Source organism: Poecilia formosa, unplaced genomic scaffold (genome assembly GCF_000485575.1).
Source record: "Poecilia formosa unplaced genomic scaffold, Poecilia_formosa-5.1.2 Scaffold9, whole genome shotgun sequence".
NCBI classification, from domain to species: domain Eukaryota; kingdom Metazoa; phylum Chordata; class Actinopteri; order Cyprinodontiformes; family Poeciliidae; genus Poecilia; species Poecilia formosa.
This window is the reverse complement of record NW_006799948.1, coordinates 1,115,280-1,136,759: the sequence shown is the minus strand read 5'-3', so window position 1 is coordinate 1,136,759 and position 21,480 is coordinate 1,115,280. Positions and strand designations below refer to the sequence as shown.

The 21,480-nt window shown below is 39.0% G+C and overlaps 1 protein-coding gene across 1 annotated transcript in view; it reads right to left on the bottom strand.

Moving 5' to 3' along the window:
* Positions 1-21,480, bottom strand: part of gramd4a (GRAM domain containing 4a) — a 35,027-nt gene that overhangs the window by 13,091 nt on the left and 456 nt on the right. The window contains exons 2-3 of the mRNA XM_016664787.1: positions 11,776-11,989; positions 8,033-8,153 (exon numbers count right to left, since the gene is read on the bottom strand). Of these exons, the coding sequence (XP_016520273.1) occupies positions 8,033-8,153; positions 11,776-11,989 (335 nt within the window). The remainder of the gene's footprint in view (positions 1-8,032; positions 8,154-11,775; positions 11,990-21,480) is intronic.

Genomic DNA, 21,480 nt, shown 5'->3' with positions numbered 1-21,480 from the left:
TTCACATGTACAACAATGTTTGCCAAAGCACTAGTTGACTTGGACAGAACAAGGTTTGGGGCCTCCAGCCAGTCTGCAGATCGTCAGACCGACCAATGGAGAAGCCCAGATCGCGGATGGAGGGGAGGGCGTAGCAAACAAAACCAGCTCAAACAGCGCTAAGCAAGAGGTTGAGATAAGATGAAAAGCGGGCTTAGTTTGTTTGCTCTACCTAGTGTTTAAAAAGCTTATGGTTGTGTATTTTCAGCTGTAAACAAGTTAAACTCAAAATGTCAAGAATGTCAGTTAAAGTTCAAATCAAGTCATGATATTTCATAGTTGGATTCAAAGTGTAATGAATCAGTCAGAGGAACTAAAACCTTTGTATATCTACACTGATATGAGGGGAATCTTATATCCATACATGGGTGAGTGATCAAATTTTATTTTTAAAGTCTAATACACGCCTGAAACAAGAAGTCACTTATATTCTGTCAATTTTTAGGGATGCACCAGTCTGATACATGAGGCTTAGAATCGGTCAATATCAATTTGATGCAGAAAAACAGTGCTGAATTGACTTCAAATTTTTCTTTTTTGTGTGTACCAAATTTGAAATTTGATAACTCTGCACCAGCTCACCGTACTTAAATCCACTAATAGATTGGCCAAATATGCAAAAACAACTTTACAACCAAGACGAATAAAAAACTGAAATGACAAAAACAATAGGTTGACTACCTTTGTCAAACATGTAAAAATAAATTGCAACAAAACTATCAAGTGGTTCAGAAAGTGCAAATAGGAATTATGAGTATGATGTAAAAAAAAAAAACAAAAAAAAAACACATGAATAGATCTGCTTTTATGGATCAGTCACATTGCCACCGATATCAGATATTTGCATCAGTCCCAATTTTTTCATTATTGGGACTGATGCAGTTAATATCTGCTCAGTGCATCTCCATATATTTTGACTCAATTTCTCAGAACTACTTGTTTTATGTAGACTTTAAGTATAACTGGTTTGTAGAGATTTTTGACAAGTACTAATAATTCAGAATGCTGTTTAGAGATTCACAAAAAAAAACAAAACAAACAAAAAAAACTACCAGTTACTGTTTCTCTGTCACCCTGACCTGACTGATGAACTCTGAGATTTAAGGTCTTGAATAAATGTGGGAAAAAGGTCAAGAGATCTGACTAGTTTGTCGTGTCGGATCATCTCAAGAAAAAAAAAAAAAAATTGACTCATTTTCACCACTTCCTGATTACATGAGGTTTCATTATTGCTTATAAAACAAACCGTAAAGCCCGTCATGAAGAAAAGTGACAGACCCTGTGGACTGACATTTCCTTCAGCAATTGCTGATGACCCCCATCAATCCCGATAAGTGCACCTTTAATGTTTTTCCAAGTATTTCCAGTTTATTTTCAGTAATCTCCATAATGCAGTAATCCAGTTTGTGCTCGGGCTAAACAAAGAAAGAATATCTTATGTTGTTTAATCGCATCTAGAATTCCTCTGCCTCCCACTCAGACCCAGCTATCCCTCAATGACCTAAATTTCGCTCAAATTCACGGTCTTCCTCTTCAGTTCAGGGACAGATTCTCCGTCGACGTCACGGTTGTCTGGGAAATGACAGAGGCACTCCTCCATCGATTGATTTGGGAAGGACGGCATGTACAAGTTTGCTTAACCAAGATTCATGTCGATGCCAGAGGAGAAACAGGAGCCCATTATAAACAATCTAGATAAACAACAAGCTAATGTGTTGTCAGCAGGCTAGATATAATCTGCTTGTTTGCGAACAATAAGCATATCAAACGTTTCATAACATATCTAGCTGCAGTTTCCCCTGCAGTGAACAGTAAATTTATGCAATAACCATCGACTGTGAAACCCCTTCTGATTCAGAATGCTTTATAGCAGATTGATGGATATCTATAGGTTTTGTTTGCATCAATAAAAGGCCTATAAATCCCAGACTATTTCTTCTATTCTTCAATGGCTCCGGCTGCATTTTCTCATTAGTTGCAAGGCCTTCAACTCTAAAGCTCAAACACACATCATTTACAAGGAGGGATATTGATTTCTTCTGCAACACTTCTATAAATCTGTGTTGCAGAATGCTCCTTAGTCCCACGGTGGCTGTCCAAGAGGTTTACAGTTACCCGATTCCAACCCGTGGAGCAGAAAAGCTGCAATATTTTTTTAAAAATAAAGATTTTATTAAGAGTTTCAAAAATTGAGAAAACATCTATTTGGATACACTTTTTGCATGTTACTGATTAGATCAGTGTTGAATACTTCTTGATGATGATGATTCAAGAACATGATCTACACTTACTGCTGCTAAGCAGAGAGCATGAACTAAAAATTACAGAGCTAATTCCTCTCCAGTTGCAGTAGCTTTTGCGTGCGCAGCTGCAGAGCGCCTCCTGTTTGGTGTGTGTGTACCATGTCAGAGTGTGTTCCCCTGCCCGGTTTGAAGTAGGGCAGCGGCTCGGACACCGCATTGATCCGCTGCAGAGTTTAAAGCGTCGTGCGCTGACCTTCAATACAAACCAAACAGGAAACACACGCGGCGCTTTCTAACTTCATAGAACTGTAAAAAAAAAAGTACAACAAAGAGAGGGCCCGACTACAGCAAAATCAAACGCCTGATGTGCTTTCTAAGATAAAAAATATATATAAATAGTTACAGGCATTATGAAAATGTAGAGGTAAAAAGATCTAAGAGGAGGAAGCAGTGGGAAGCTACGAAAGCTTAGCACATTAAGCCGGCTAATATAACGGCATGAGGTGATTTCCACTGGTACCACCCTCTGACATTACACCACCAGCAGGAGGATCGGTTCATTTCAACTCTTTAACTTAGCCGTTTGCACAAAGGGATTTTATATGTAACCCGGGAAATTAGCTCAATGCTAAAACCCTTCAATCTAATATTCCTGTTCTGTTTGCCAACAAAAAAAAAAAAAAGGAAGCCAGCTGGTCTGCAACTAATGTGTGGGCAACTGAATAATTAATAGAGATAATTAGTGTTTGCAGCAGTCAATCTTGGTACTTTTTATTTGTAAACACTTAAATCACTAAAGAAGCTAAAAAAAAAAGATAGAGATCAATAATATGTAGGTTAATTGTAATCAATGGCATCCTCTCAAATTTCAGAAACAATATCTAAACTACATGTGATATTGATCATGTGCAAGCCCTATTGGAAAAATCTAATCTAAACCCCAGTACAGACAACACTGTGTGTAAGAGGCAAAAGGTTCTGCTAATAACACTCCTCAATGTGGAAGCTAGTATTTAGAGCAACATTTCCAACATGAAAAGGTTGGCTCTTAACACCAGAGGTATATAGAATGAGAAAGTCCATTTTAATTCCAGTAGTTTGTCGCCTTTAGATCAGAAGGTACGTGTGAAGAAATGACTGAACATGAAACCGAAACGTAGAAAGGCAAAGGCAGAAAAAAAAGGAGAAAAAAAAAAAAAGCAGCAACAGTAACATCAAAAGACCGTCAGAAGTCACGATGCGTTCAGGCAGCTTTTCTTTGAGTAAAAATGTTCACAAATCAACTAGTTTAGAGACAATCTCAAATGGAGTCTTCAACTAGATCATATGTAGCGGAAATTACTTAAGGCATGAAAAAATATACTTTGTTATAAAACTGGTTAATAAGAGATGTAAGTTATTTACTGACGTGACAAATCTGGATTCTCCCTTCCCCCAACAATTCAAGTGTCTTTCACTACAGACTGTTTAAAATGAAAGAGGCTGCTGCACCTTCCTGTCTGTCTCGCGTTATTTAAAGATTAGAGAGCTAAAGGTTGGTGTGAAGTGTCAAGAAACTAAAAACCAGTTTCGACTGAGCTTCCGTTTGCCATATTTGACAACAGCACGCAAGAAACTAAACCAGAGGTGGACATTTATTTCATCTTCACTGATTTATCGAAATCATTTTTTCATGACATTTAAAAACTCCCCAAATTGTAAGTCGGAATGGCTAGTTTTACTATTTTCTCAACAATAACAGCATAATTAAATGCAGTTCCTGTGTGCAGTATAGTGATACAAATCACTTTTATGTGGATGGTGTCCTAAAGAAGCATATTAAAAATGGGTATTGTTTTTCTAAAGATTTGTCACTTTCATTGAAACGACTATTTAAAAGAGGAGCAATAAACTGTTTTTGTTGTCACTTTATCAGAATAGCACCACAAAATATCATGATAAAACTAAGAACATGTAGCGCACCTCTAAACTGAATATTTACGCTTGCTCGTCTTTATGCATTTAAATTGTGTCTGACCATCTAAACAAGTAATATTAAGAGTTTATATTTTACCCTAATTTAGATTAGGGCTAATCTAAATTCCCTTTCAAATAAAAAAAAATAAAAAAAAGAGGTTGCCGTTTCAGTTCATAAAATATTTCTAGACCCGCTGGACTCCAACAAACTTCAAACTATAACTTGTTCTTCTATACACCTAGTCTGGAAAAGCTATTGCAAAATACAAGGTTTGCTAAAAGGTTTTGTTTCACATTTAATCTCTTCAGCTCACACTAATGACAAACTCTATATAAGCGCATAAGTCTGCATCGGTTTGCTGACGTACAACCACACGCGCCGAGTTGTACGCCATTGTTTATTGTTTGACCACAATATCACGACGCAGGTAGAAATAGACAACATGGCCGCAGGGCTGGAAGCGCTGGGCTCCACTAGGTGGCGAGTCCGATTACGTCACCCAGAGACAGGAAACGAGATGAAGACAAATGGATAACTGGGAAATACGAGCGGGATGGAGAAGATGGAGTCCGAATGAGTAACATCATCTCTGCTCCAGTATTTTTTTCGGTTGCAGTCATTGCGTTTCTTTCAAACATGTGACGAGAGGGAAATGAAAGGAGAACGATTTAACTCAAAGAGAATGTGGATGAATGGAGATAAAAGGCAAAGGAAAGTTGGAGGTTTTATTTAACAGATGAGAGCGAGAGAGAAAGTTCAGGGTAAAAAAAAAATAAAAATAAAAACCAGGAAGAGCTCATGTAGCAGTGCAACAATGAAGCTGGACTTTTTAGCTCTGTAAGAGGCTTTAGAAGAGAGGACATGGCCTGAGGTATTCCCCATCACACACACACACACACACATATATATATACACACACACACTCCCTCTGCATCTCTTTCCATCTCCATTAGATATACAGGAACAAAGGGAAAGTGTGTGTACGTGGGCGGGGACGGTTCACGGTCCATTACACACCGCAGGACAACTCTTACTGGACAGCACAGAGAGCTCACTGTAATTATCGTCCAGATTTGTTCTCAACTGAGGAATGATGTAACGGTGATTCCCAAAGATCGTCGCTTAGTGTTAGGAATACAAGCTTTTAATTCAACTGGATGGAGAGAGGAAAAAAAAAACAGTTAGCTGTGATTATTTAATATGTCTAAGCGCTGGCTTCATAACAGAGGGCTTTTTCCGCCAGACGTCACAGAGCTGGTGTGCTGTCAGCTGCTGCGCTGAATGCAAATCTCATGCACTCAAAATGAAACTAAAAATAGACCGGCAGCAGCGCAGTAATTATGCAAAGACAACCTCAAACTCTACAAATATTGAATAATAATAAAAACAAACTGGAGTAGTTTGACCGGAATATGGTTTGTGTGCATAAAAATAAAAAAAATAAAAAACGGGCACAACAGAGAAACCTACATGTGAGGCTTGAATCGCATAAAACAAAATCTGATTATGGCACAATTCATAATGGAACCACACAGGAAGCGGAATAGAAATTTGACACAAACCTTTGAAATGCATCCACTAACTAGCTTAGAGCGATTAAACAATGTTAGCATCAGACATTTCTTGTGAACAATGTTGGACTTTATGGCGGAATATAAGGCCAAGCTAAAAAAAAAAAAAGAGAGTAAAGTCAAAACACTTTACTCATAACACTAACACTTTATTGTTGTAGTTTATGAATTTACTCTCGTAATTTAGTTGTTTTTTTTTCTTAGCATAGCCCTAACAATAAATCGTGCATTTTAAAGTCCTGCTATTGATGATAATCTGATGCTAAATACTTAATAGATTATGTAAATAAGTATTTCTTTATTTGTAAAACCATAAAAGTAAAACTTCACAAGATGATAAACATTCCTCAATTTACAAGAGTGGTAAAATTATTCTTTTCATGTTGCAGTTCTCATAATATGACTTTACTCTCTTAATACGACTATATCCTGAACTTTATTCTTGTAATTTTTGTACTTTATTCTCATATTATTTCAACTTTATTCTGGCATTATTAAAACTTTATTCTCAAACAACTATTCTGGTAATTTTATGACTTTAATCTTGTAATACTCCATGTAAGACCTCATACAGACTTCAGTTTCTCCAGACCACCGACATCTTTCCATAGTTTTTTAATTAAGACCGATTGACAGAATATGCTTGGGGTCACAGAGTGCGTTCCTGCTCGATAGCATCGCAAAATCTCCAACAATTGAATGTAGAATGGGTAAACTGATTAACCTCGGCCCAGCAGCTGCCTGCTTCCAGAATAATTCAAGGTTGCCAACACACAACGACCAAAACAGGATGTTGGAGTCCGACCGAGCATCAGATTACGCTGCCGTGGAAGCTCATTTGACATCTTGCGCTCATTTGTTAGCACATCGCAGGGCTGAACAAAGGTTGGGACTGATGGCAAGCATTACAGAGCGCTGTGACATTGAGTCCTAGTTGTTAAACTTGAAGAAGTGCGAACAATGTGGCTGTTAAACCACAAAGCACATCACAAGATGCTTCCACTTTAAAGCAGACAGAAAGGCATTTATCTGGCTGATGCCGACAAAAACCCGTTCACACGTGCTCATTGTCACACTGCTTTGATTTTAGAGAAGTGAGGAACTGGTAATGTCAGCAAGACTTCTGGAGCCGAGACGTTCATGCAAATGGAGTCGGCTTCCTGCTGCGGTTTACATAAGACACCTGGACAAGAGGCTCCGTCCTGCTTTAGCCAGCAGGGACCACAAGTCATAAGCCTGAAGACGTATGCACAGAGAAGCCGGGCTCAAACTATTAAACAGAATGATTCAGTTATTCAAATAATCGTCAACTAATTTAGTAATCAATTAATCGCTAACCAGACTCAAAAAAGGTTATTCACTGAAAAAAAAACAAGCATTTATTGCTGTATTAAAGCTAATAATACAATGTATAAACACATTGTACAAAATATGTTTATACACATTTTGCAATTAAGATGAAAACATCTTTGTAAATATGTTTTACCAGAAACTCCTCAAGTGTCAAAGTTTTAGCTCCACCTGGTTCAATATCGGTAAAAGAATGATATGCTATTGCATTTTAAGCACTAAAATGTTTATTTTCTTAATTACAACAGGAAATGAATTATTTATTTATTTGCATCTTTTAATGCTGCAATATGCAAGTTCTACAAAAATATTTTTTTTTCCATATTTGCCAAAACTGTCACCATATTGTGACCATATGAGACGGGTAGCCTGGTGCCCTCACTCAATGCTGCTCTGTGCTAATGCTAGAGAAACAACTCACTGTTACAAGAAAACCATTCATCCGCCATAATCAGTGGCTATGCTAACTAGCATTAGCATTTATGGCAGGTTATGTTGTGGTGAACCAGCTGCAGCGTAGCAGAGAGCAAGGTATATGGGGTGAGCATGCGAATGATTGACAGCGTTAAGACACTCCTCCTATCTCTGATTGGTTGTTTCTGACAGAGTTGTGCATTTCTGTAGTTAGTACTGAAAGCCCTGACAGAAGGCAGAGGAGCTTGATTTGTCTCATACTGTCACAATAAAAACATTTTTGTAAAAGTTACACGCTGCAGCTATATTTCTAAATATTTCATAAAAACACTTAAGTGATTAAATGAAAAATCTGTAGAATGTGACAATTTCTTTAAATTGAATTAAACGCCAGAATAAATCGACAGAATAATCAATTAGTTGCAGCCCTATATGTGTGTGCATGTGTGTGTACTCACGTAGGAAATGTTTCTCCAATAAGGCAATTTCCAAGTGACCTTTGACTTCGCTGAGGCGTTCCGACTCCGACCTCTGGAAGTCCTGAACGGCAGCTGCCATGGTGGGAGACCCTGAACCAGCCTGCGCATGTACACACACACAAACACACACAGTCAAAGACAAGTAAAATCTAAAACACGTTAGCACTTGGACAGGAAAAGCCTACATGATCCGACATACACACACAGATCATCACAGAGCTATGACTCACACCAATGTTTCCTCTCCAAGTTTAGGACCAGCAGGAGCGAGGAAGGCAGGGAGGAAGAGGAGAATCCCCCGCTTTCCCCCCACGACTATTGCACTGATGACTCAAACCGTTTTCAACCCTGACACACACAAACACACACAACAAGCAGGCAAGGTGGAAGCAGTGAACGGCAGAGAGAGCTGGGAGAACGGGTGATGCAAGGAGCAGGGAGATGACTGTGCTAGTGGAGGATGAGCACTGCAGGTTGAGCATCTACAGCGAGGGTCCTTTAAGACTTCTGCCAAACACACACACACACACACACACACACACACACGTACATGCTGCAGCAGTAGCTTATAGCCGACTGCAGCCGGAACGGTTTGAGTGGTTTTCCCCGCTTAGATGCACTGCAACGTCTCAAACTGATAAAAATGAGGCGTAGAAGGGAAGAGGCAGCACGGAAAAGAAAGATGACTCTCAGGACGTTAGCTTAAGGATGGATCCAGCACCCTTAAATAAAGAAGCACTTGAAGGAAATCAAACAAGAGCGTCTTCAGTAATCGTGGGGTGTGAGACTTAAATGAAAGAGGAGGATGAAAACATGGAGGAGGCTGAGGGAGAGGAGAAGGAAGCTCTGCTGCATTATCGGCTCGGATTTTGCCGGTCTCTGCGTCATGACGACGATATCCACAGATGGTAAACAAACACACCTGCAGGATGTTTGATGCCATCAGATCTCCCCACCAACTGGGTAGCACAAGTAGGTCGAGCGCTGCCGACGTCACAACTAATGATCATCGGCGGGTCAATTATTGCCTATCCGCTCTTCCTCAGTGATGGAGGCTGAAATTAGCCTGACAGGACCGTCATCTATCCTTCGTCTGATACGAAGGGACACATTTGTATACAAGCATGGACTACTGCTGAAAAACTCACATGGACCACTTAAAATAATACCCAGTGAAACCGAGATCAATATTTTAAATTGTGTTGTAGTAAAATCTCTAGTTTTCAAACGCAAAATGATTTGGAAAATCTTGAAGACACCCCAGATTATTCCTATAAACATTTCCAGAGGCCAGTCAGGGGGGAACCGGAAGAATCGGCTTTGAATTCAGGACACTCCGAGGTTTCTCTGATTTACTCTCGTCCCGTCTCTGACAGGATGAGAGTGGGAGTGAGATGCGTCGAGGAGCAGATTTAATCCACTTCCAATCCTGCTCCGAAGGCATGTCCTGTTTACTGAACAGCTCTCCCAGCATCCACACAGCCGGATCTTCAACGTGAATGTTGCCACCGCGACCAGGATGAGGGAATATCCCCAACAAGAACAACAACCTTCTTCTGGATCACATGGTTGCCATACAGACAGAGAGAACATGTCCTACTTTATGGCAGAAAATGCCCTCTGGAATCTCAAGATTCTTTACATACAGTTTCTTCTTTGGCGTGCATTTCAAATCTGCAGCTCTTTCAGGGTTTCCACCAGCTTATTATAAGCCTGGCGGGCCACCAGGCTAAGCATTGTTTGTTTGTTTGTTTGTTTATTAGAGGGTTTCCTGTACAACAGCAACTGTCGTAGCAAAGACAGGTTCAAGAGTCTCTGGTGAAATGGTTGGAAGCAAGACATCAACATAGTATGGTCAGTACATGAACACATAGGGAGACTGAGGTCAGGTGTCACTGGAACGCCATAACCACTGCACTAACAACTTTAACAAAGTGACAAGTCACTGATAAAGGACAAAAAGAATTTTGGACACTTTAATTAGGATGAAACAACTCTAGTGCAAAAAAACTGTAATTGCATTCAGGCCTGGTCAGAATATGCGAGTCTCCGTTTTAGGTCTGGACATTGTTGGGGTCATTTCAACCTATGAACTTCTCTTGATTCTATCATGACATTGTAACTCTTAGAGGTTTAGGTATTTTTCCTTGCTAGAGGGTGAACTAGTCCTTTGCAGCCTCACTCAGCTTTATTCCAGGATAGCTCTTTATTCATATCAGCTTCCATGAACTACATCTCTCATGGCAAACTGCAGATGGGATTTCTTCTTTCCACTCTTCTTGATTGCTTCTCTGATTAATGTCTACCCAACCCTGTCAGTCAGTTTCAGCTGACGGCAAAGTCTTGATAGATCTATTAACTAATTAGGTGACTTCTAAAGGCAACTGATTGCACTTATTTGGAAATACGAACACAGGCATTTTCCGGCTACATTATCCCATTCTAGCAGATAAAAACCAAAAACAACACGGTACAGTTTGTACTATGAATGTTTTATTCCTTAATTAACCAGTATAATTATTCTAAATCAAGCCTAATGTGATAATTGAAGTCACAGCAGTAAGTCCATTAGTCAAAGTGGGTGAGCTTCCATGTACACCACCTAAACAAGTCCGTCATAAAATACACACACTTGATTCTTCCCAGAACCATGCGGTGTAGATGGAGTTGTAAACCCTGAGGCATGTTTTAGTAAAATGACATGTATGTTTGATTGCGTGTGTCCCGGCAGAGTTGAGAGTCAGCTTCGTCTATTTTGGGGTGTAGAGAGTGACTCATCACTGCTCTGATGTGGGCGATGTCTTCCTGGTTGGCTGGTGCTTATAAAGGCAAATATTACTGCACATCTAGACACAAAAAAAAAACACTAGGTGACAGGCTCAGGGGTAGATATGAAAACACAGGAAAGTGGAGGGGAAAATTAGAAAATTTAAGTTTTTTATTTTTCCCCTTTTCAGATTAAAACATTTCAGAAACTTTTCTGTCCCTTCAGTGAACTAAAATTTTCAGGCCAGTATTCCATATGAGGCTCATTTGAAATTAAAGTGAAGCATTTCAAAAGGAGGACTCCGATCCACTAGGCTTCCAGTGAGCAAGTGATAAAAAAAACAAAGTACTTTCAATTTGAACATCTTTCTATCTGTGCAAGGACACGATGACGACAATGTTGGTAATTTTAGTCGCCAGCAGGGACAGTTTCTTCCACCCACCTAGATGCAAGAGAGGACAACCAGGAGTTCAAACCTCTGACGTCAAATTCAAGTCATTCAAGTCTCCATGCCTCCTTCGCCCCTTTTTTCTAGTTTAATCTCATCTCTTATATTTTCCATCCCCTTCCTGCTTTCTGATATCTCCTCATCTCACGGCTGCTCCTCCTATTTCCTCTGCTCACATACTGACAAGCAGATTGCCATCTCGGTGTCATGTCCACCATTAACCACATTCATCTCTCTTTTTCCGCTTTAATTATGGCGACCTCTTTTCTTCGTCCTCGTTTCATTCTCATGTTAGTTCTTTATCTCTGAGGGACAGAAACAACATCCCTCGGGTGAAAGAGCATATTTTTCCTCTGGAGAGGAAATGCTCCATTATAAAGGATAGAAGCTTTGCTCCCATGGGTTGTAATAAAAACAGCATTTCTTTTGACTCCAGCCAGCTAAATAAAAAAAAAGCAAACTATTGCATAACGTTTTATCGTATAAAGATGAGAAACAGCCACTCACAGGGTCTCGCAGGACGTCCTCCGTGTCCCGCGGAGCTGCTCGGGGCTTCGGCGGCACGTCATCGTTACATTCGGTGTCGGAAGCAGGTGGCGACTCGCCCAGATCCGGGAAGTCGTCTCTCGACCTGGGACCTCGGAAGCGGATCTTGTCCAGGCGCTTTAGCATGGTCAACACCGCGCACCTGGGCTTTACCTTAACATGGCGGACGGCAACCCTGTAGGTACGCAAAACGGAGGGAAGCAGACTGTTAATGATCCTACTTTGTTTTGTTGCACTTGTGAAGCACATCGCTGCTGGGTTACAGTAGCCAATCAGCAGTTTGATACTAAACAGACAACATGATAAAAGGAAAAAAAAAACACAATGAAACAATTATTGCCCGACTGAAGGAGGGCTTAGTAGTCCCACTAGTGCTGGTCAATATGGCTCAGAAATAAAATCAGATTTTTTCACCCCAGATTTGATTTTAAAATCTTTTTTTTTCTCTTGGTTTCTTTATAAAAAAGAAATTACAAATGAAATAGTTTTAAAAATTGGCTTTTATTTCAATCATCCCTGCAGTTGTACCAGAAAGGAAATGCAGGAATATAGTCACAAAACTAGTAGAATAAAGACGCAGTTTAACCAGAAGAATGTCTTAAAATTACCAGAAAAAAACAAAACACAGACACATTGTTGTAGAGTTTATCTGAATTCAAAGACCAAATAAACAGGAGATGTAAAAAAGCTCCCTGATGAAAAAAAACTAAACAAAACAAAAAGATTTTCCAAAAATGTAATTCTGAAAAACCAAAAATTTAATTGGTAAAATTGTTTAATCGCAAAGCTCTTATTAGCACCCTTTGAACATTTGGGGATTTTTTTCACATGACAACCAAAATCGTCAAATGTCTTGGCATTTCATCAACACAATAGTGCATCATTTGTAAGTGGAAAGATATCGATACAGGGTTAGTCAAGAGTATTATTTTCCCCTCAACTCCAACAACATGTCCTTCTACAGAAAACGCATTATAGGCCCCCAATCAAACCAACGCCACCAGGTGTGAAAAACCTTACACTACGTTGATAGTCTATTAATTAAAAATACATTAAAGTTTGGGGTTAGTACTGTCCCAGAAACCATAATCACTGCAACCCTACAAATGCCAGCAGTTCACAGTGAGCAGCACTGCCAACACTTTGAAACCCTTTTCACCTTTACCAAAAAGGTCCAACGGGGTGACGTGGTGAACGCTGTAACCTTTAATGCTCTTTCAGTTTTAATCTCGTCCCTGTGGGGTTGGTTTCCCCCTTTAGCCCGGACAGAAACATGGGATGATTACATCTCGTTTCTCTTCTGGCTGCAGCGGATTTTATGACCTCAGATTGATTTAGCTTCCAAAAGTAAAGCCTTGGCCAAAACGCTGTGCTGGTGTCAGGAGCCTGATGACACGATGAAGCTCACAGAGAGCGCGCAGGTAACTTTTAGATTACAGAAGACAATTGTGCTTTCAAACATATTGTAAATGTGGCAATATAATGACGCAAATCAAATGTAGGTTTTCTTTAGTGAGACTTTACAGCTCTACGACGCTTTCCCAGATATGAGCAGCCGTCCAAACATCCACGTTGTTTACCTAATGCTGGGATTTGTCGATTTGGTGACGGATTAGGAGTTGCTCTTTGTATAATCCTTTAAGATTACTTAATCTGCTTGATTGAGGACTGTCACACAACAAGATGACAAAGCTATATCTGAAGAAAAGTTCTGGAGTGAGAATAATGCTACCTTCAAAACAGAAATTATTAAATAGTTTAACCAAATTAGTAGGACTGAAAACTTTTTCTATTAAGAACAATTGAAATGATTTGAAGACCTGAGCAATGAAACCGTTTTAAGAAGCGAAATAAAAAACTAAAAAATGCAGTACTTTTAAAGATGACATGAATTCTTAGTCAAGTTCTGAATATTTATGTTGCACAGGAACTTTTTACAAATAAGTTTCTAATAACTATGAGGAAGAAATCAATAGAAACCGGAGGTGTGCCGAGAGCCATTTCCTTCATCAATATCCTTTCTATATATGCTTTTTGGTTGTTGTTTTTTTTACCTCCATGAATCCCCACAGGTTTTTGTTTTGACTCTGATTGATCTCCCACTTCTACAATCTTGGTCCGTTGCCAATTACAGTACTCATGACTAAAAGCAGTACCACAATGATTAATCCACTGCTACTCTGTTCTGTTTCTAATTTATGTGCAGAGGAGCCAAGGCAAAAATGTTAGTTCAATACTCGATAGGAAAATTAAAAGAAAAAGAATCATTAAATGTAGAATTGATGTCATAAAACAAAGAACTGGGCATGTTTACAGAGGGTTACATTTGTAGTCTCATCTAACTGGCTTGTTCTAGGGCAGTTGGCTGAAGTATTTGAAATATGAGCTGAAGTGTCTTGTTCATGGACAGATATGAAGAATTTATTGCCAAATGCGAATCTTTTTCAGAGCACAACCTCCTAAATAACCAGATTTCATATTATATTTAAGGAAGTGGGCACTGAATCCAAGTAATAACATTGGCCATTTGGGTGGATGCCCACTGCCTTTAATATCTACAGAGATAAATTGGAGTCATTAAAAAAAAAAAAATAAAATAAAATAAAACAAAAGTTGAAGCTCAAAAACAATTCTGAAACTGAAGATTTGAAACTGAAAAACTATTTTGAAACTGAAGAAAAAGGTCAAAACTACTTTTCAGATTCAAAGTTATTCTCACTTTCAAAGAAATCCTTTTATTTAAAATACTTGTGGCCCAAATTTAGTTTCATAAATGCACACTAAATAAGCTGAAAATTAGTTTTTAAGTTTATTATTAAACAGGGACAACACGCCAAAAAAAAAACCAAAAAAAAAAAAAACACCTTAACCTAGTTTCCAGTTGCAGTTCCTGAACAGGTTAGCTAATAGTTTAAAATCATACAAGTTACATTTCACAGATTTCAGATTTGAATTTCAATGCCGACACAACCTTGCACACAGCGGCAGAGACACTGTACGAGGAGAAAAAAAAAATGTGGGAAGAGGTTTCTATTCGACAATTTTTCACACAAATATTAAGTTTCCTTGCACCACCCACGTGTATGCAGAAGTTACAGATGACTGGCGGGTTTGTGTTTCCTTTGCAGGGGGCTGAGTGGAAAGAGCGAGTGTCGGGTTAAGAAAGGCTCTCCAGCGGTTGTTAGGACACCTGTCAAAATTAAACACGTTCCCACGATAACATTCGTCTCTTTCCATCACTAAATCAGCTCTGGCTACCTGTACTCAAGTAAACGAATAAAAAAATAAAAAAAAGACTTAAATTAAAAAGTAGTTTAACTGAAATATATTAAAATGCACCATTTATTCCTTTAGAGAATGACGCATGTTTTCCACTCCCTCCTTTCCTTCAGGCCGCCTCCCGCTCATTTATTTATTTTCTTTTCAGACATTTGTTCCGTGCTCCAGAACCATATCCCAAACAGAAGGCATGAATAGAAGTAAGGAGAGGACAGGAGTAGGAGGAAGAAGAAGAAGAGTGGGTCTCTGCTCAAGGTCTGATCACTCTGAATGCGAGCAAATAAACAGCCCCCATGAGTCATTTGCTTCACTAAGTGCAAACACAAAAACCTTTTCCAAACACCTTCACTTCATCGTAAGTCGCTGCCACTTACACAGAAATGATGACGTGCTTAGAAAATATACCAACAAATGAGCACATCAAAACAAAAACGGGAAAAAAACAAAACAAAAAAAAAACAAGTGTGAGCTGGTAATGTTTGCATCTGTGATCATTAGTCGGGGTTGAATAGCAGTACAAGCTCCCTCTGCATCACTGATACAAGCTTAATGTCCTGTAGCACAGTGGAGATGTGCGAGTGTCTGAGTAATCTTCTGGCAATAAACCCTGAAGCTTGAGGTTACTCTTGGTCACAGTCGCTACTACAGCCGATCGCGAGACGGTCACTGAGCCCTGGCCTGCTGACCCGCGATTAATGCTTCTTAGTTGTAGTTTTAGCAAAAATGTTTACAGTCGGTGCAGGAATCTCAGAAAAACTTTTGAAACTGGTGTAAGTTTATGTAGGTGTCGTTAAAGTGTTGTATGTTTACTACAAATGCAGAGGGATTTTGGTAAATGAAGCTCGAGTTGAAAGTTAGACTGAGGGAGGAGGAGTCTTGCTGCTACGCCGTAACAAACTAGACGTTAAAAAGAGCTATAAGGCTATGGACCCCTATGGTTTAACGGATCAATACTTGCGGATGAAAAATCGATACTTTACAAGGGCGGAAAATATCGATATATCGCCAAATCGATTTATTTATACAGCCCTAGAAATCAGTCGACAAATATTTTATCAATGTCTAAAATGTACCAAGAAATGTCCATAAAAACAGACAGAGAGGGTACAAGTAGAGCAGTCTTAGATTGTGATGTAGATGGAAAGAAAATGTACATCCACGACTTCCATCCACGTATATTTTAACGTTAATATATTTAGTTAAAATATACTAACTAAATGTTTGTGCACTACATCATTTTTGAAGGTAACAAAGACTAAAGCGAACAGTCATTCTGGAACATTTTAAAGATTCCAATCCTTTGTGGTTGCTCTAAACGGAGACATTTGTTGCTTTTAGCATCGATAACCCACTCCGTTCACCGTGGAAAGAAACTTAGTTTTGAAATGAAGAAATTACGTGGATAACCTTTGTATATGTGGTAAAAGTGTTCATTTCCATACAATACAGAATATTAAATAAAATAAAACTTCAGCTCCACCCCCACTAACATGAAGCCAAGATTACATTTTCGGCTCTACATCCATCTCAGGAGTGGCACCAATGCATTTTTTATGAGACCCATTATATCCACAGCCTCATTCTGCAGCTCATAAGAGAATGGACACTTTTCCTTTGGCTTACCATTTCTAAATAATGTCATTATTATATAAAGATGACTTTTACTGCTTTGTGGCCTCAGTTGATTACTTCTACACCACTTCCCAAAAATAACCAATCTCCTTTAAATTTTTCAACATTTAAAACATGAAATTTCTTGTAGTTCAAGACAAAAATAATTTGCATTTTTTTCCCAGCTGGATATCTACATTAAACTTCAGAGCAAAGCATTTTCACGTGTTAGACAAAATGAGAAAAAGCTCAGAGTAAGAATAATTTTTCTTGCATAAAAAAAAAGATATAATGCTACATTCAACCATAATATCCCTGTTGTCATGGTTATCGATCAACTCTGCATGCAGGAGAAAAAGTGAAAGTAAAGCCAGTGAACCAGAGGATTTCTGTGAAAGTGGGTGTTTTCCAGGACATTAGGCACTCCTCTATAATAAGTGCCTGTTGATCAAAATGCCACATTGTAGCGTTTCTGCTCTGCTAAATGACACAGTTTCCACTTCCAGATATCAACTTATGTCATCATACCAATCATTTTTCGTCTTCATCTGTGACGGCGGGTCTCTAAACGGTACAGGCAGTGTCACATTAAGACACTCGTCTGTGGAACCGCGCTCAACTTTTGCCCGGTTTCATAAGACACTCAGGCACACAGAGGGATTAGCATGACCTTTAAATACCTCAGCTGCCAGCATGGACATGAAATGTTTGATTCACTTATAATAATACAAAAAAGATAGAAAGCTGTAACAGATGGTCAGAGGGAGAAATAAAACTGCTGCTGTCACACTGATTAATAACTGAGATAAAGTATGCTGCTTGTGGGAGAGCACAGACATGAAGCAAGTGATATTCTGTCATGTCGAATCAAAAGTGTCAAAACGTGATTCAAATTGCACAAAAGTTTGCTTTTGAAAGTTCCCTCTACACATTTTTCGTGTTAAATCTCAAGTTTGTAAAGCGCATTTCAGCAGCAAGGCACCTCAAAGTGTTAAAATTACACCATAAAAAACACAATTGATCATTTAAATTGATAATTTACAGCAAATTATCAAACAAGCATTATATATTTTTGGAGAAGCATATAACAAGGCTATGTATTTTAGTGCTAGGAAAAACACAACATTTTAAAGTCTATTCTCTGCTGTGATGTCCTCCATTTTCCTGGCTTTAGTGAGAATAAGAGTGCAACATTTCCAAACTTTCCAGAGTTCTCCGAACTTTAACTATCTAAAAGACGAAAACAAAAAAACAAAAAACAAGTTCAATATAATTTTATGGACAGACAGATTCTTAAAATGATCAACAGATGGACAGAAAATCTAAATAATTGACAGAAATGGACAGCTTGATGAATGGACAGAAGACTGAATGGGGGGACAAAACAAATGGAGGAACAATTTGATGGAGGGAAGGACAGAAAGGTGAACAAATCGAGGGGTCCATTGATAACATTAATGAACAAAATGAATAAAATAAACTCCTGACCTACAATTATTGCCCCATCTTTTCCCCACATTTATGCAGACCTGGAACTCATATAAACTTTTCAGACTGTGTGAGAACCCTGGTTTTCATAAAAGGCATTAAGAGGTTGACCCAGGGTCATGAAGACGGGAAAAACTCATTCTGAACAAAATGAATACTTCAGCTTTCCTCCAATATGACAATGTAAACCTCTGGGCAGAGCGTGCAGATGGCTGCTCAAACAGAAAACGGCTGGATATGAAGGCACATCCAGCCCGTCTTTTGTTTTCTTACACCACTTTTCAATGTTCAGAGTTGCGTTCTCGTGCACAAGGAATGACATCACTCCAGCAGATCGCTGCATCGCTGCATCGGTGCACAGGCAGGCAGAGGAGAGCTGCTGAAGTGGGAGCGACTCCCACACGGTCACGATAGTCGCCTGGATGGAATGTGATATTTCTCCTGCGGGGACAGGCAGAGGGAGACAGAAGGACAGCAGACTGGTCCTTTCCAGTCCTGTCCTTGCTCTGCACACACAGCTTCACCCTGCTGCCATTATCTCACTGCGCTGTTACATAAACAATCAATAGATCCTCGCCAATCGGCCCATCTGGCCTCTCGTGAAACCAGTGATCGACTTAAATCAAAAAGTAATCAAATTTGAACTCTTGCGTAAGGCGACTCGGGGACAGAAGGTAAACACAGTAATGGGCGTTTAGTTTTCTTTTGACCTTACTGATCAGAGACTTCGCTTTGTGGTTTTAATGCCGGAGTAAACACAACATTGGACAATATGATAATGCCAACACTTCTTGTTTCATTCGTAATCCTGGTTCCTAGCAGTAGCTGTGTGACATAAACCTTGCAAAGCAGAGGCAACCACAGACATACTGTCCATTTACATAAACATAATGTGTGGCTCTGTTCCCCTCGCTCCACGTTTGCATAGGTTTTGTATATGAACGCAGTCTCCCTTTTCTTCCTGACCATTTTGTAGGAAGCGCACAGTGTTGGCTACCTTTAAAACTTTTTCCCTCACTGACAGCTCCGCTCCTGTAGCCTCAGCTGCCAACAACACTGGCCGTGTTTCCACTGACCATAAAATTGCACAAAATGTAATTTAAAAAACAAAACAGAAAACATTCATGTTTTTCGCTAAAAATATTTTTTGCACAAGGATGACGTGGTTTTGAGCTTTAAACAGGGTAGCCCCCCGCCCCTCCCCCAAAAAACAAAAAACAAAACTTGCCAAGCCCGTTGCTCGGGGCGCTAGGACAGTCATTCAGCTGGCCGCCATGTTTTTGAGTTAAAAAATGTTTAAGTAAACATGTTTCGTAAAGAAATGTATTTTGCAAAACTGCGACAGAAGTACGTTTTTTTGCCTCACGCTGGTTTGTATTCAGCATTTATTTTTACTCCACTAGAGGGATCACAGTTCGAAAGTTTTGAATCAATAGCTCTTCTGTAAAAAATTGCTGTAGAGAATTTTCCCAAAAACGTTGCATGTATATGTAGCCAGTCCAAATATAACAGACCTGTTGCTCCAGCGGCTGAAAACGTCGACGTCTCCTCTGATGAGCGCTAGTTCTGTGTATGAAATATGAATATGTAAGTCTACATCTCCCACCATGTTGTTCTATCAACTTATCACGTGAAAAAGCTTTTCACGTGTGATTTCATTTGCATTTCTGATTTAATGGAAACAACACAATTTAAAAAATGGTTGTTTTTTTTCAGTAAAATATCAAAAAAGTTTTGCATAGATTTGTAATGGAAATGCAACTACTGACAAATAAGTTCCAGCTTCTGATACAAAAGGAACCTGCCAATAAATTGTGACGATAACAACTTTGCTAAAAACAGTCATTACTTAACACTAAAATATAATGAAAGGAAATCTTATTTTTCATCCACAGTGCAATACTGTAATTAACATACTTAAAATAACTTAAAATACTGTAATTATTTTAAGTTAAATAATTAATAACAACTTAAAATAATTTCAGTAATTATTTTAACTTTGTTCTCAAATCTCCACTGAGAGCGAAAAGAATATAATTCCTGCTGGTTACAATTCACGTAGAATTCAAAGGTGTGAGTTACAAAAGGTATTTTCTGCCCTATTTTTACCTGTTTATTACAAAAAAAAGGGTCAACACTTCAGCACCTGCCAGTAAAAGGAAATTGCGTTGCTCAACTGCTGCTTTGAATCACTAGAAAAGATCACACGCAATTAAGAGGCTTTTAAGTCCCATCTCTTGCATCTTTTCTCTAAATATAATCCACATGTTGGCCTGTTAATCACCTCGCTATTGTTAAGCCTGAGTAGATGTTTTATACATTCATGTTTGTATGCGTTTCCTGAAAGGTTAGCTTCACAATGAGGTGGCAGGTGGCGTCGGATCAGGAGGATAATTGTGTAGGTCATGCAATATGAAATGCTACACTGGATATGATTTATATAAAGAGTAGGCGTTATGGGGTAACAAGAGTACAAGTGAAAAGATTGGCCGAACCACTTTGCTGCGTTTTATAGGTCTGCCTCTCTATGATCTTACAGCTTGAAAAAGGGTGCAAAGGTTTTAATTTTTTCTGAACTTAGCTACTGCTAACATCTGGCTATTTCCCCGTTATGTCTGATGAAAAGCATCTCTCCAGCATGATGCTGCCACCACAATGTTTCACACTGTATTCAAGGTGATTCTTCCACATGTTTCCAGAGCTCCCTGAATGGCATATAGGGAAAACTGGACTTCGTGGCTTTCCGTCAACCACACAGAACAGATGTATTTACGCTGAAATTAAACACCACACAGGTGGCTTCCGAAATAAAAGAGTCAACAGGAATAATTAGCCACGTTGTGTCATTTTATCAATAAATTCCAATGAAGTTTGTAGCTGACAGAATGCTAAAGGAGTTCAAGGAGCAACAGTACTTTTGCCAGGAACTGTTTAAGTGACAGTATTGACTTTCACGTCGAGTGAAGGCTTAATACGCCATAGACCCCTGGACCTGTGCCTGGTGGACCCGTTAAGTAGTCCCTGGAGGGCTATGGCTAACGGCGTTAGCTAGTCCGATATACCTGCACTGTTTGGGAAGAAAGTCACATCTGTATTTTTGGCTGTTGAGGCGGCAAATGAACTAAAAACGACTTTGAAGTTAGGCCCGAAGTTAACTGCTCACTGTTTTTATTGTCATTCGACTGAACAGGAGAATTGTTTTTAAATTTTGAAGACGCAGAAGAAGAGGCGATAACACAAACATTCGGATATAGTTGCATTTAAAAATAATATATATATATATATATA